Below are 16,175 nucleotides of genomic sequence, written 5' to 3' on the forward strand. Positions count from 1 at the left end.
AGTTTGCAGATGGCACCAAGCTTAGGGAGTAGTGTATATACCGGACAGTAGGGCTAGGATTCAGAGAGACCTCAATAAACTGGGAATTAGATCAAAAGAAATTCCATGAGATTTGATAAGGAAAAGTGCAAAGCCCTGCACTTAAGGTGGAACAATCCCATGCACCACTACAAACTGAGGACTGACTGTTTAAGCAGCAGCTCTGCAGAAAAGGACATGAGAGTTACAGTAAAGAATAAGCAGAATATGAGCCCACAGTGTGCTCTGGTTACAAAGAAGGCTAATGTCATACTGGGCTGCATTAGTAGGAACATTGCCAGCAGATCAAGGGAAATATTTCTTCCCCTCTATTAAGCACTGGTGAGGCCAAATCTGGAGTACTGTGTCCAGTTTTGGGCCCCCACTACAGAAAGGATGTGGACAAATTGGAGAGAGTCCAATGGAAGGGAATGAAAATGATAAGGGGGCTGGGGTATATGTTTTATGAGAACAGGCTGAGGGAACTGGGTTTATTTACTCTTGAGAAGAGGAGACCGAGAGGGCATTTAATATCAGCCTTCAACTAGCTGAAGCGGGGTTTGAAAGAGGATAGAGCTGGACTGTTCTCAGTGGTGGCAAATTACAGAACAAGGAACAATGGCCTCAAGTTGCAGCAAGGGAAGTATAGGTTAGATTTTAGGAAGAACTTTCTCACTAGGAGGGTAGTAAAGCACTGGAACAGGTTACCCAGAGGTGGTGGAAGCTCCATCCTTGGAGGTTTTTAAGAACCAACTAAAGAAAGTCTCAGCTGGGATGATCTAGTTAGGGATGGGCCTGCTTTGAGCAGAGGGTTGGACTAGATGATCTCCTAAGGTCCTTTTAATTTCTATGATTTTATACTTTAATATAAATAATATATGCATATACTACAAATAAAAGGGAGACAGGCCAGCATATAATCTCAACATAAAACCTCAAGTGTTTAGAATGTGTAATTGTACAGCATTAGTTAACTACTGTCTGCTTATCTTAAAAGCAAAAGTACAAAAAACCCCAAGTATCTGACACACAAATCATTATTATTGGTATCTGTATCTGTCAATCTTGGCAGCAGAAACATACAAATGAAAAACAATATTCTTTCCCAAATAATTATTAAAGAATGGGTTCTGTGAGCAGTTCTTTCTTTGGGCAGAAGGAAGGATAAACAGGACAGAGATGTCCTTTTCTTTTCTCTTCTGCCTTACACACTGTAATCTCATGTTCTTCTTCCTTGAGAGTTTCTTCACAGCCCCATGCTGCCATATTTTTTTATTCCTTTTTTTGTGAGTGCAGACTTCTACCCTACCTGGCCTTCTAGGGTAGGGACCTGCCTTTTGTTAGCAAGACATCCTTTCTTATTTGAAAGCAATCTAAGGGAAAAAGCAAAATACTGAGGGTTATAGTTAGAAGTAGCTTGTCAGTGAGCCTGGCAAAGTGAGTGAGGAAAAGGAACTCGCAACCTGCATTCAGAGGGAGAAATCAAATGGGTTGAGAAGGAAGAATATAATTTGCCTTTTCTTCTTCAGTTTTGACAAGATCCATAACATATAAAATATATTAAAAATGAAAAATGTTAGCCAAATAATTCTAAATGAACAGAATATAGTCTGTTATGAATTACATGAGAAGATTTAGGATTATTTTATTTCATCCAAATTATTTAACATATTTCTAGTTCTTGAAGGTGTTCTATTTTGCATATTATTAAAATATTTGATTAGCTTTCAATTACTAAACTTTTAACTGTTTTAGATTTATTTTGTTATCTTCAATTTAAAATTGGCTTCTGTTTATATTTAAAATATCCTAAAAACAGACAAAAGTAGACAGCCAGTAAAATTCAAACACTGATGTATTATATACAACTCTATGCATATTACTCTAGTCAAAATGGCTTTCTTATCCAAATCGATTAAAATCACAGTGCTATAAAGCATTGGAAGATGTGTGTTAGTCTTAGGGTTGGTCAGAAATATTTTTGAATTAAAACTTTTTTTCCAAAGCAAAACTTGCGGGGGGGGGGGAGGTGGGGTTGTGAAAAAATTACCACTTTTCATGAATTGCCAAACTAAGGCAAGACTGAAAAAAATACACAAGCATTTTTTTCAGTATCTTTCAACTGGAATAAATGGTATTTTGGGGTATGCATGTGCTTTGGTGTGGGGGGGAACATTAATTAGAGCAGATCTGAGAGCCACTCTAATTAAAGTGCCTGCAGTGTCACTTGTATTTAGCATCCTGTGCTTCAAAATGGCAGCAGTGGCACTTGAACTAAAGCTCATATATAACTTAGACAAGCTTTAGTTCAGGGGTGTCCAACCTTTTTGAATGTGGGGCCAGATCATGAACTTTTTATCACCCAGTGGGTCAGCGAACCATATTCAAAGACCTCACAGGAAGTGGTATCACATCAGGAAGTGATGTCACATGACCTTTGACCCAATGAAGTTGCAAGAAGTGACAATGAAATGGGTCTGGAAATGTGGTCTAAAATCCAAAATAAAAACAATATAAGAGCAACAATGAAATAATACCAAACACTTGACTAAAATAAACACTTAGGTTACAGCAGCAAGCTATTTTGGCCTTCCTCCCTTGTTGGCCTGGCAGCTTTGTAGGGAAAGGGGCCAGGCCTTGGGAGCTGCTTGCTGCCCTGGCCACATTTTGCCCAAACCCATCCTCCCAGACACTCACTGCTTGGAAAGAAACAGGCTGGAATCAGGGGCTCAACAGGCCATACCTTCCCTCTCCCCCCACTTTCTGTCTGCCTTGGCCTGAGTTCCTCAGAGTTTTGCATCCTATTATTATTTTTTAAAGGTGGAGGTGGTGGAAACCTTTCGCCCATACCACACAAGGCATCTGAGACAGAACGGTGCCCATTCTGCTGCCCTGGTGGCTGTGGACACTGCCTTGGAGGGGGAGGCGAAAGGTCAGGGATGGTCCTGGCTTCCCTGAATTGTTCTCTAGCCTCCTCCAGCTGATCCCTCTATAGTGCAACCTTGTATTAATTTTAATTTTTTACTTTTTAGGCCCCTGTGCCCCCTTGACTGTGCCTGTACAGGCTGGGAGACAGATGGCCTCCACCCACAGTGTTTGGTGGCTCTGGGCTGGGGGTGAAGCTGCAAGGCAGCTGAGCTGGTGCAGGGCATCCCGCGGCCCTGCTTGGGCAGAGCTGTCTGCTTGGGGGCAGCTGAAGGGGTTTAGTTTTCTCTTCCTGGATACAAGCCTGGCTCAGGTGGCCCTTGACCAGTGGCAGCTGGCAGGCTCTGGGTCTGGGGGCTGTTAGCCAGAGCCCAGCCACCTGGGCCTTTCAGTGGCACACGGCACTTTTGGCTGCAAGGAGCAGCCAGGACTGGGAGCAGCCGGCAGGGCAGGGCAGGGCAGGGTAGGAGTGCAGCTGTCCCAGGGCCCCCGGCCCCACCTACAGCAGCCAGCTCCTGCCCTGGGCTGCGGTGAGGCTGCCAGACAAAGCGGTGGCAGATCTTTCCCGGGCTGGGCAGAGCCGTACTCTTCCCCCCAGCTCTTCTCCAGCAATGACAGCAGGTGCTGCAGCCACTGCCCAACATACCTATGCCGGCGCTGGGCAGCCCTCCACAGCTGGGAGCCAGGTAACATTTTTCCACCCCCTCCTCTTGCCCTCCCTCCCCTCCCCGGCGGACACAGGTGCAGGTGTTGGTGCCACCAGTGCAGTCCCCTAGGCCTGGGCAGGTGGCACTAGAGGTTTGGGACCCAGCACTGATGGGGGCAGAGGAAAAGGCCTTCCTGTCGCTTAACTTTGATGGACTTTTTGGGTGATGAATGCACTGGGCCTCACAGAAAAGCTACAGGCACCTTCCTGCAAGCAGCAGAGAGAAACCAACTGCCCTTCCCTGCATCACCCCTTCCCCACCAATGCAGTGTGGACCGCCTCTGGCGCAGTGCTTAAAGGAGCTGCATGATGGTCGTGGAGGGGGATGGGGGCAAGCAGCTGAAGTTGGCTTCCCATGAGCTGCTGGCAGTGGGAGGAGCCTGACGGGATCTGCACCGGCCAACAGAAGCAGTAGCAGGGCCAGAGCATCAGGTGCTCAACTGCATTTTCCCCCTGCCTGCACCAGTCAGTCCCAAGCAGCACATGGCTCTGCCGCTGCTTCTGCTGGCTGGTGCAGGCCCAGCTGGGCTCCTCCCATCCCCAGAAGCACGTGGGAATCTGGCTTCAGATGAATGCTGCTCCGGATGGGACAGACCTGCCTGGGTTGGCACCAATCAGCAGAAGTGGCAGCGGAGCTGTGTGCTGCTCGGGACTGACTGGCACAGGTAGGGAGAAAGTGCAGCTGAGCCCCTGCTGCTCCGGCTGGGCTCATCCTGTCCCGAGTGGCACATGGCTACTCCTCTTCCCACACACACTGTGTCAGCAATGTCAAGCTGATGCGGTGCATGTGGGAACCTTGTCCCTTCCCCAGCCCTTCAGCAGCCATTAGGAAGCTGCTGAGGGAATGGGGGAGGGACAAAGGGTGGGAAGGGAAGTAAACAGTGTTTACTTTTGTCTCCCATTGCAGCACTGCAAGCCACAGAAAATGCCTTGGCGGGCCGCATGGTGGCCCATGAGCCATATGTTGGACAAGCCTGCTGTAGTTCAAGTGCTCTCACGACTATTTTGCAGCACAGGGATGCTGAACAGACGTGACATAGAGGCTGCTGGAGCACATTAATTAAAATGTTCTAGTAGATTCAGTTAATCAAGCCTGCTCTAATGCATGCTTATTAGCATGCATCTGAGCAGACATCCAGTATATAGGTGCCCTAAATGTTCTACTGTTCTTCTGTAGAGGGACAATGACATGTGTAGCTGAACAGTCATAGCATTAATCAAGTACTCATTGTTAAAGTGCATATATAATTTACTAAATTTGAGTGACTGTTAATGAAAACTATAATTTATTTGAAAAAATGCATTTTTTTTTTTACCACACAGACGTGTCTACATGAGATGCTCACTATTCAGTAGTCTAGTAATCCTGAACAGTAGCACATCACTGCACAAACTGCTATTACTAAGCAGTATTATTAGGCTACTGTGCAGTAGTGTCACTAAAAAGGTGTTCACTGGTGATAGTACTGGTACAATTCTGGTGATTATACAAGTACTATATAAATGTGTAGTAACCACTGCACATTAGTGAACCTGTAGACGTGCCTAGTGGGTGTGTCTACCCATGCAATTAATGTGACTGAATAAACTCCGGTGCGACTTGAGCTGGAATAAACTAATCCTGACATCACCATCTACATGTGTGTTTAAGCATAGTAATTTATTCCTCCATTGGATAGAACCTGTGTCGGATAGGACTATCTGACAGTGCTGTAATTAGTCTACACCAGCTCAATTGCTGTGCACATTTGGATGATGATGCTTAACTGTGCAGTAAATTAGTCTACTGTCCAGTAAAGCACACATGTAGACGTGCCCAGAATGTATTTTAACAGAATCTAGGAGAAATTGTATCAGTTATTTCTACCAATTATATTATTACATATAGATACCACGTAAATATTTTTTTAAGTCTTTTAGTGTTTAGAACTATTTTTTCCTTCTCTGCTTAGGTTCCACTGAACATATATGTGAAGATGATGTAAATCCTTGTGGAGATGATGCATACTGTAATCAAACAAAATCATCAGTTTTCTGTCGATGTAAGCCTGGATTTCAGAGAAACAAGAGGAATAGACAGTGTGAAGGTACAAAACATTTCCATCACTGCCAGGTTCAAAGCTTCGTATTCTAAAAACATAGTTCTTTGATAAGGATTATTAGGAAAGTTGCATATGAGTAATTATATACTAATTGATTAATTTTAATAAAAATCATGTGTGGCTGTGGAATGTCAGTATACACATGAGATTTAGGGGTCATGAATATGTGTTTGAAATTATACATGGATCACAAAATGGAATATGTACCTCTGTTGTTGAATGCTACCTCTAGGAACTTAGTTTATTTTATTCTAGCCCAAATTTAGCAATATAAATTAATTATCACAGGGACTGTGAAAGAATTAGCATCATTTTGTGAGAATATATAGATACAAGGAATTACAATAAGGATATAGCACTCTTTAATACTAAAAGTATTGAAAACTGCATATATTTTGCTGTTGAGCAGCTTGAGATGCACAAGGTATGGCATATGAAGCATTCTTCAAAGATATTCACCTTATGTTCATTATGGCCTCTGCATATTTATACTTGAGAGTTAATCATCACTAAATTCTCCTCTAGAAAGTAGAGTGAATCCCTTAAAGCACTGAATATTGAAAACCAAAGTTACAGAAGGCCTCACTGAGTTAAATCACTTCAGTTTTAATTTGGCAGAAGGTAGCTTTTATTTTGAAACACAGTGATTTTCAGGAGCTCCTTTAATTTCTGGTATATTTTAATTAAGTGTTATGTACAGTGCACCGTTATGCATTCATTGTAATCTGTCATTGAGTCTTAGGAGTTATTAATCATCCCACCAAAAGCTCAAATTAAAAAAAAAAGAATATTTAAGTGGTGTGTAATGTGCTCCTTCATGTTCCTGGAGGCATACATGTGTACCTGCTTTTTTCTCTAGGGGTGCATTCAAATGTTACATTTCAGCTAGTGGGGTCACAGTTACACTTGTTGAAATGCTTTCTATATAAGCATTCATGGCCATTTAAAAAAATGGCTGGTGTGGTGGAAATCTTCACTGCATCACACATGGTTGAAGTGCTAATCGATTGCGGGGCAAGTGTTTGATGAATATTTGCACACAACCCCGATCAGTTGGGGACATGGGGATGTCCTCCAGCATCCCCAAATGCCCTGTACCCACCCCTGCTCTACTGTTTCAGCCCGAATGATAGAGGCCCTCCCCCTGACAATCAGGGGCTGGGAAACCCAGCTCTGTTCTGCAGCTCAGAGACTGTGGAGCTGTCAAAGCCCAAATGGTGCTGGTGGGTGGCCAGGAAAGGACCACAGCCCATCCCTATCTCTGCCCCTACATTTCCTGAGGCCCCTTAACCAGTGCCTTTCACCCAGACCTCAACTCTGCTGTCTCCAAGCCCCTTTAACCTTTACCCCCACCCAGATATGGACAGCTCCTGCCATTCCAGAGACCCCTGATCCTTCCGTATACTCAAATCAGCCCACTCTGTGGTCCTCGGAGATCCCCAACCCCGCCCCACCACAACCACACAGACACAGCACAGCCCACCTCTGTCCAATTCCCTCTTTTCCCCTTCCACCTTTTTCTGGCCCTCCACCCATTTCCCCCCTCCCCCTACCTTACACAGAACCTAGATGGACATCAGTTCATAGTTTCATAGTTTCTAGGGTCAGAAGGGACCTGAGCAGATCATTGAGTCCAACCCCCTGCCATGGCAGAAAAGAATACTGGGGTCAAACAACCCCAGCAAGGTGTACATCTAGCCTCCTCTTAAAGACCCCCAGGGTAGGAGCCAGCACCACTTCTCTTGGAAGTTGGTTCCAGATCCTAGCTGCCCTGACCGTGAAGTAGCGCTTCCTGATATCTAGCCTGTGCCAGCTTGTGTCCGTTATTCCTGGTGACTCCTGGTAGTGCTTGGGGGAACAGGGACTTCCCCAGTGCCTACTCTGACTAGTTTGTAACAGGCCACTAGATCCCCCCTCAGCCTTCTCTTGTGGAGGCTGAACAGGTTCAGGTCCCATAGCCTCTCCTCATAGAGCCTGCCCTGTGGCCCCCTAGTCAGGTGAGTGTCCCTCCTCTGGACTCTCTCCATGTTGCCCACATCCCTCTTGAAGTGCAGTGCCCAGAACTGGACACAGTACTCCAGCTGCAGCCTGACCAGTGCCGCATAGAGAGGGAGGATCACCTCCTTGGACCTGCTTGAGATGCATCTGTGGATGCAAGACAAGGTACGGTTGGCCTTCCTGACTGCCTCTCCACACTACCGGCCCATGTTCATCTTGGAGTCAGTGATGACTCCAAGATCCTTTTCTGCCTCTGTAATGTCAGTATGGGGAGTATGGTCAGGTCCTGGTGGAGGGTGATATCCCTAGCTCGGGGGCAGGAGGTGGGGTGGAATCTAGGAGATGAATCCTGTCTCCTTTTGCTCCCAACCTATGCAGATTCCCCTCCCACATGAACATAGCCTAGCCCTACACCCCCAGTTGATTTGAATTTTTGTACATGCCCTGAGATAATTTCTTCCGTTACTGCTTGGTACATAGAACCTTCATATTTAACCATTTTATAAGAAGCCAAGTCTCTTTACCTTCCGCACAGAAAAGGTAATATCATCTTAATTTCTGTTTCTAAAATTGAATCATAATTTAGATTTTTGATAATTCTCTTTTGTATCCTCTAAACTAAGAAGCAGTTTGTCTTACACACTTTCCACAGCTGGGATGGTTGGGGAATATAGAAGAGGTTACGTTTCCCTTGGGGTAATAGCAGGTATAATCAGAGGTCAGCATACCATGTTGACCTCTGGTAGCTCTTAAGAGACCCACTGGTCTTTCTGCAGTATGAGAAACACCATTAGTAGGAGCATGGTGAGTGGATTGATGGAAGTAATTATTCCCCTCTACTTGGCACTGGTGAGGCCACATCTGAAGTGACAAGTTCAGTTGTGGGCCTCCCACTACAGAACAGATACAGACAAGTTCAAGAGAGTCCAGCAGAGGGCAACAGAAATGGTGAGGGGGCTGGGACACATGACTTATGAGGAGAGGCTGAGGGAACTGGCCTTATTTATTTTACAGAAGAGAAAACTGAGAGGGGATTCGCTACCTCAAGCAGGGTTCCAGAGACGATGGAGCTAGACTGTTCTCAGTGGTGGCAGATGCCAGAACAAGGACCAATGGTCTCAAGTTGCACCAAAGGAAGTTTAAGTTAGATATTGAGAAAGACTGTCTCATGAGGAGGGTGGTGAAGCACTGGAGCAAGTTACCTAGAGGTGGTGGAATCTCCATCCTTGGAAGTTTTTAAGGCCCAGCTTGACAAAGCCCTGGTTGGGATGATCTAATTGGGAATGGTCCACTTCTAGTAGGGAGTTGGACTAGATGACCTCCTGAGGTCCCTTCCAACCCTAATTTTCTATGATTTTATATCCCTTTCTACTCTTCCTAGTGACTGTATGAAACTTTGGAGGAGTTAATATAAATTTATTTCCAGTTTTTCCTATGAAAACATTTGCACAGGGTGATCTTAAATTTTGAACTATTATGCATTCTTTTTTCTACCATTGGTTAAAAAAAATCAGATTGCATATATATTACAATAATTATAGTTCAGCTTGTTTTTACCACCTCCTGTTCAAGTAAGTAGTCCTTGTTCAGTTCACTGGTACTTTGGTTTCCAGGTCAAATAAGGATACTGGCTTCCCATCCCATTCCATTCAGCATAAACACAAGATCCAGATTTGTCAGGCTTTCTGTTTATTCATTAGATTTACTGATGTAGTTTTAGATGTGGACACTGAGTATTAGAATTATTTTCTCCTACTCCTCAGTATTAGGTTTTCTCTACATTTCTGCTTTCATTTTCTGCCATGCTCTTCCAGTCCTTGGTAGGGTTTTTAACGTCTCTACCAACTGCATAGTCTGTAGCAAAATACCTCAAAAACTAAACCAAACCAAACCAAACTATATTGCCCAAGTGTATGCAGCTATGAAATCCTAAGGTAGGTATCCAATTAAAAATCTTACAATCTGTTTGTTCACACAAATTTGTTAAATATCAGTCTTCCCCTTTTCACCAACAATTCGTTAATCCAGTCTTCCCACTGAATTATTTTATACTAGTTAAGTTCCGAAGTAAGCATGAAGTACAGACAGTTTGGGTTTTGTTGGGGGTTTTTTCTTAAACTCAATTCGTCACTTTTATTTTTTAGGCTGTTCAAAACAAAAAATAATTGACATCAATTCCTAACTAAATTATCTTTGGAAAAAAAAACATTTATCCAGTGAGATTCATAGAGAATTAGCTACATAACAATAGCTAATATACAGTTTAATAAAATGTACTTATTTCTGTATCAGTCTTCATTCATATCCTCAAAAGCACTTGACAGACTTTTTCTCAGAGGAAATAACAATGTGATTTGTAGAAAAAATGGCAGCATGGAAAAATGCTAATGAAGAGAAATCCCTAAGATAAAGAGCATTTTTTACTGAGAAGAAGTACTTCAGTCCTAGTTTGGGGCTTAAAGCATCAAGACAAGAAGATAGAGAGGAGATAGAGGATCTAGATTTGTGTGTAATTTATCTTGAGATTAAAGCCAGCAATGAAATATCAGAGGAAAAAGGTTAGAAGCTTGAATGGAAGTTGTAAACAGATGATTTAAGCTCCATTAGAAATTTAAATGAAGCAATTAAAGAGATGGCATTTAAACAAGTATTTGAGAATATTGGGGACACCGGACTACTTTCTGAGGTGCTCCAAAGTAGAGATTATATAAAAAAAGGATAAAGTTCAGTGATATATAAACCAAAAACATCACAGGTGTTTATAAAAGCTTATGCATCTCTTAATAATTCAGTCCAGGGGTTAGGAACCTATGGCCTACAGGTCAGATTCAACCTGCAGAGCCTTTGCATCTGGCCTGCCAAACCCTGGTTTCAGTGACATTCAGCGGTAGGGGCCGAAGTGAGCCCCTGGCCTCCAGTGGAAGAGCAGCTCTGCCTGTGCCATGTCACAGTTGGGTGGCACAAGCTCCCAACACCACGTTGGAATTGAGTGGCAGGAAGAAGGAGCAGCAGTGGCTGCATCCTCCTGCTCTCCGACCTGACCTGAGGTGGGTCATCTTGGGCTCTCCCATTGCCAAACCATGAGCTGGTCCGTAAGGTGCAATTTTGCTCTGCCTCCTGTCTGACTTCAGACTAACCAAGTTAACTCCCTCTCTCAGATGTCCAGTAAGGTAAGAAGGAGTTATGTAGCTTGATAAAAACAATCGGCATAATGTAAATATACTGTAGTGTATTCAAGGCTGTTGAGATAAAAGTGCTGTTCCAAATAGGTGAGAGAATGTCACGTCCTTAAGAGCCTGACTGTGAACTCAGTAATCTTACTGATGAACATCTATTTACCGATTTCCCTTGGACTTCCCAAATGCTTGCATACATGGATAACAGTTCAGTAACCTAAAGAAATGGAACACACAAAAATAAGCAAGATGTCAAGTGAAGTGTTTCTAATACGTGGCAAAATGCATGGTTTTATTGTAATATAAACTGAGTCAATGGAAATGTTGCTATTGCCCCGGTATTTTCATCTTCCAAGTTCTTTACAATTATTAATCAGTAAAGATGGAGTGACACAGGTAGGAAATGCAAGAAGGGAAAAGGGGAAAACAAAATAAGATTAGAAGAGAATCACAGAGAAAATGTTTTGACCACATTTGAGGTGAGGTAAGTGGCAGTTTTGACAAAAGCATGCGTTGTGTGAGGAGAGTACATCCTGTTGCTTAAAGAAGGTCTGAAGTGTTTGGGAGTTACTTAGAGTGCTAAATACTTCAGCCAAGCATGAATTATACAATGATGAAACTCTTTTTTTTCCCTAGACATCAATGAGTGTATGATATTTGGCACCTGTTCCCAACGCTGTACTAATGTTAAAGGATCATTCAAATGCATATGTGAAAGAAATTACAAGGAAAAAAATAACAGCTGTATAGCAAAAGGTAAGATTATGAAAATCAAAATGGGTTGTGATGCTAGCTAATTATTTCCAGAGTTATTTAAATAGTGAATTGATAATAACATATTGATATAATATTACTATATTTAATTACTGTTAAGGAAAATCAGAAATATTTTAAGGGAGATTTCCTTCTCAAAATTAAAATACCAGTCTCTTTTTCAGTAGCCATCAGCAAACAGTGCATTTCTGCAAAATACAGCTTCCCTATTTTTAATTTAATTTAATTTAACTTCCCATAAGGAAAATAAGAAGATTATTAATATTAAAATACAAATGTGTATCAAATCAATGATAAAGATCTTATCAAATCATGTACGTATTCTGCTGAACATTTTAGAGGCCAGAGCCTAGAAGCAGATCTTTTTCCTGGCAACATGGTTTCATGTTTGCTGTATTTGTGTAGCAGGGTAGGAGGGTTTGCTGAGCAACCTTGGACAAGTTATTTTTGTCAGTGTGATAGTATACATTGAGCAGTGATTGTCAGTATACTATGTACACAAAATGCTGTACTTTTCCTGTTACAGAAAGATTCCAGTCCTTAGGAAATACTAAAAATTGCTCTACACACACTAAAAAATCTATGTGCATTCACAATCAGCATCTACTATTGGAGGAATAGATAATATTAGCAAGACAAAGGGTCAGACTATATTGCTGATAGTGAGCAGTTGTTTGTATTCATGAAGAACATGCAAGAATTGCACATTAAGACTGTGTAAAGACATTGGGAAAGGTTAGGGGGAGTTTAAATTGCATTTAAATGGCTACCTAATTTAAGGTAAGTCAGGATGGGCCCCGCTAATGGACGATTGAGGTGTCAGGGGGCCAGCGAGTTCTGCATGAGGGTTTGGCAGGATCAAGAAGGCTTATAGGGTCTACAGGGGGGCTTGAGGGCTCTCTTCCCCACAGCCTAGGATTATAAGTTATTTTTTAGACCCCCAACTCCCAGAAGAATAGCCCCCACACCTGGTGAACAGTCCATTTACTTGCTCAGCCCCTGCACTGGTGAAAGCCAGAAAAAGCAGCATGAGAAGTGGCTTGGAGGATGGGGGTTTGGTAGCAGCAGGGGGAAGTTGTCTATCTAGGGGTCAAGGAAAACACCTGGAAGGGAGGAGGGCTAAAAATAGCCCAGTGTGGAGGAGGTTGGAAAATCACAGCCCTAGCACTGGGGCTGGTGGCTGGGCTTTCCTAGCCCTGGGGCTGCGCTAGGAACTGTACAGAAGTTGGACAGTTAGATTGGTCTAAAAATGGTCAATCCATTCTAATTTGAGTTAACCTAGATGAGGTTGGCCAATTTTAAATCAGTCTGTCCTGAACTTCTGTACAGTTTGCACTTGCATACACCTAAGTAGTGCAAAATCTACACCTGGGCAAACTAAGTTATATTGGGTGTCTATTTTTAACCTGATCTAACTTTCCTGTAACCTCTCCGAATGTCTGTATGCAGCCTAAATTTGCCTTTTGGTATCTCTACCCATGAATTCTGAAGGAGGATTTTTGTCTAGTTTCATTTTCTAGAATGTTTTCCCATTCATTTGGCAAGCGGTGTATATAACAATGTGGCACAGCACTAAGCCACTGTTTCCTTTTGTATTTCTTATGAAAGAATTATCTTTGTGTACAGTTTTGAGCTATAATTGTCTGGTTAAAGTCAATTTAAAAACCCCATTAGTTTCAGTGAAAACAAGGACATTCACATTTCCAATTTGGCAGAGCAGGTTCATAAAACAGTTCTGAAATACTGACAGGTTTGGATGATATGTTTATTTAAGATCTTTAAAAGTACAGATTAAATATTGAATATAATATATTTTGATCACAAAGCTTCTCTTCCCCTTACCTTTTTGCCTGTCTCTTTAAATTACAAACTCAAGAGAAGAATGGAGGATGAACAACATCTAATGCACTGTAGCATTACCAGAACATTATACTTACTATTACTACTAAAAGCATTGTAGTGTTTAAAAGTCTAAGCAATCACAAGCCAAGTTAGTTGTTAAGATTATGAAATTATATTAAATGAGCATGAGACAAAAACACAAATGAACAATATTCATTATTTATTAGTTGATATTTACTTTATTTTTGTATTTCATTATAATAATCTCCAGGCTCTGAAGATCAAGTTCTCTACATTGCTAATGACACTGATATCCTGGGTTTTATATATCCATTCAACTACAGTGATGTTCATCAACAAATTTCACATATTGAACATAATTCAAGGATAACTGGAATGGATGCATATTATCAAGGGGATATGATTATTTGGAGTACTCAGTTTAATCCAGGAGGGATTTTCTACAAAAAACTCCTTGGAAGAGAAAGAAGACAAAGTAATAGTGGTTTGATTGTAAGTTGAAAATTACAAGATGAGTTATTTCTTTATTTACTTATTTCTACGTTTCAAAGCTATACATACCATTTGTCCAGGATGAATGATCTAATTTATACAGCTGCATGTGATCATATATTAAATAACAGGTCTGCCTTATCATGTGTTTATTGAAATCCTTTGCGCTTCAAAATAAATCACTTGTGCCTTTCTGAAGTAATTTTGTAGGACAATCATATTCTGGAGAGAGTTTTCAAGGGTTCACAGGAGCCTCTTGCTATAATTCTTTCATGAAAGTGAAGGTTGGTATCATGCATCTTTGGACTTGACCCTCTCTCTGGACACTGCTACATAGTTGGCTGAGAAACATCTCCTGAAGTGCTATATTAAGATAAAGTACATTTAATATCTGAGAGGCAATGATTTTTTGTGATATCTTTTATTAGACTGGCTGAATAGCTGGAAGAGCTGTTGGACAAGCTTTCAGTCTTCCAAGTGCCCTTCTTCGTGTCACTTAATTACCGAGTAGTTTGCTAGAACACAGTGCATCCTTCCTTCATTTTATTTGAACAAATAGAAGTCCTTCTCTCACATATTTCTTTCTTTGTGAGAGTCCACAAATTTCCTGAAATGTGAATTATGGCCAATGAACAAAATCATTGAGTCCTTTTAAGAGTACTAATCCAGGCAATTGAAATCTGATATGAATATAACCTAACTTTATACAAATAATTGCAAAATGAGTTATGCTAGTCCTGTTAGAGATGTCTGTTTTTGGTGTTTGTGTTTTACAAATAAGCATTTTCTTTTCAGATTAAAAAAACAAAACCTTATATGTGCAAAACAGAAAAGGCATATTAAAGTATAGCAATGTATACATCTATGGTCTATTTTTTAACATTCTTAATACTTTAATAACTTATTAAAAATTATTTGCAGTTCTTACATGATGTTCTTGAAATGGGACCAGTTCCCATTGCTGTTTTTTCAAGTTTTTAAACCTTCCTGGTCAAGATATTAAATATTGTTTATTTTCAACTAATATGTACAAAAAAATAACCTGACTGATTTCAATGGAACCAAACTCTTGGCACACACATTTTATAAAGTTAAATGTGGATTTTTAACTAGGACCTCTGGGAAAACTGACAGGTTCTGAGAAGTTTAGAAAAAAATGAAAGGAAATAAAACAAGTAGTTCATAACTTAAAGGATAAAATAAATGAACTGGAAGGAGTATATTCAGATCATAGAATTAAATTCCAGGAAACTAAGAGAGTGTTAATTTAAATACTTAAATAGAAGTGGGTGCATAGTTAGAAATAGCATTGTTGAATGTTAATATTGAAAACAGGTGAGTCCTACCTTGTTATGTATGTATATAAAATATACATGCATACATATGTTTACATATATTTATATATATCTATGTATACACACACACACACAAACACAATTGCATAATATGCATTATGTAATATATTAGGAAATATATACTATTTTTCATATTTAGTATTACATGGCATGTCATGTCACATATTATTGTGCGCAAAATCTTAATGCTGGCATTAAAACATAGTGAGCCATAAAAATCAATGGTCAGGTTTCAATATGACAAAGTTATAAACTTTGTCCCACTTGACTTTTCCAGATTGCTAAAAAGACTTCCATATAAAAAAAAGGAAATTTCAACTACATCTAAGCTTTTGGTGAGCTAACATAATTTCAACCATTTGGGGGGAAAAACATCTGTGCACACCAACTCTTAATGTGCATAGTAGACAAAAATGGTGTTTGAATGCAAATAAAAGTGGAAAATAACAGGAATATATTGATATATGCATTAATCAATCTATATAAATAAGTATATAAAATATTTTACATGTAAAATCATATCCTCACCAGAAATATTGTGTTCATGTGTTATCACATCCTCTGAAAAAGTTACGGTAGATAAAGCATTTGCAAAGAAAGATGATAACATTAATAGACATACAGAAACTAAAAATTGTGGGGAATGTTGAGAGAAAAAAGACATGGATATTATGATATTCCAATTGGATACGAGTGTCATGTCATTAAAAAATTTAAAGGGGAGATGTACACTATTTTATATTTGTTATCTTTGTGGTGTATGTAA

The 16,175-nt window shown here is 40.7% G+C and overlaps 1 protein-coding gene across 1 annotated transcript in view; it reads left to right on the top strand.

The window, feature by feature from the left end:
* The window catches only part of LRP1B (LDL receptor related protein 1B), a 1,602,836-nt gene that overhangs the window by 1,487,983 nt on the left and 98,678 nt on the right, over positions 1-16,175 (top strand). Inside the window, exons 75-77 of the mRNA XM_090045827.1 lie at positions 5,602-5,736; positions 11,562-11,681; positions 13,813-14,054. Of these exons, the coding sequence (XP_089901953.1) occupies positions 5,602-5,736; positions 11,562-11,681; positions 13,813-14,054 (497 nt within the window). The remainder of the gene's footprint in view (positions 1-5,601; positions 5,737-11,561; positions 11,682-13,812; positions 14,055-16,175) is intronic.

Source organism: Crocodylus siamensis, chromosome 4, assembly GCF_052110815.1.
Source record: "Crocodylus siamensis isolate JL-2025a chromosome 4, ASM5211081v1, whole genome shotgun sequence".
In the NCBI taxonomy this organism is placed as follows: domain Eukaryota; kingdom Metazoa; phylum Chordata; order Crocodylia; family Crocodylidae; genus Crocodylus; species Crocodylus siamensis.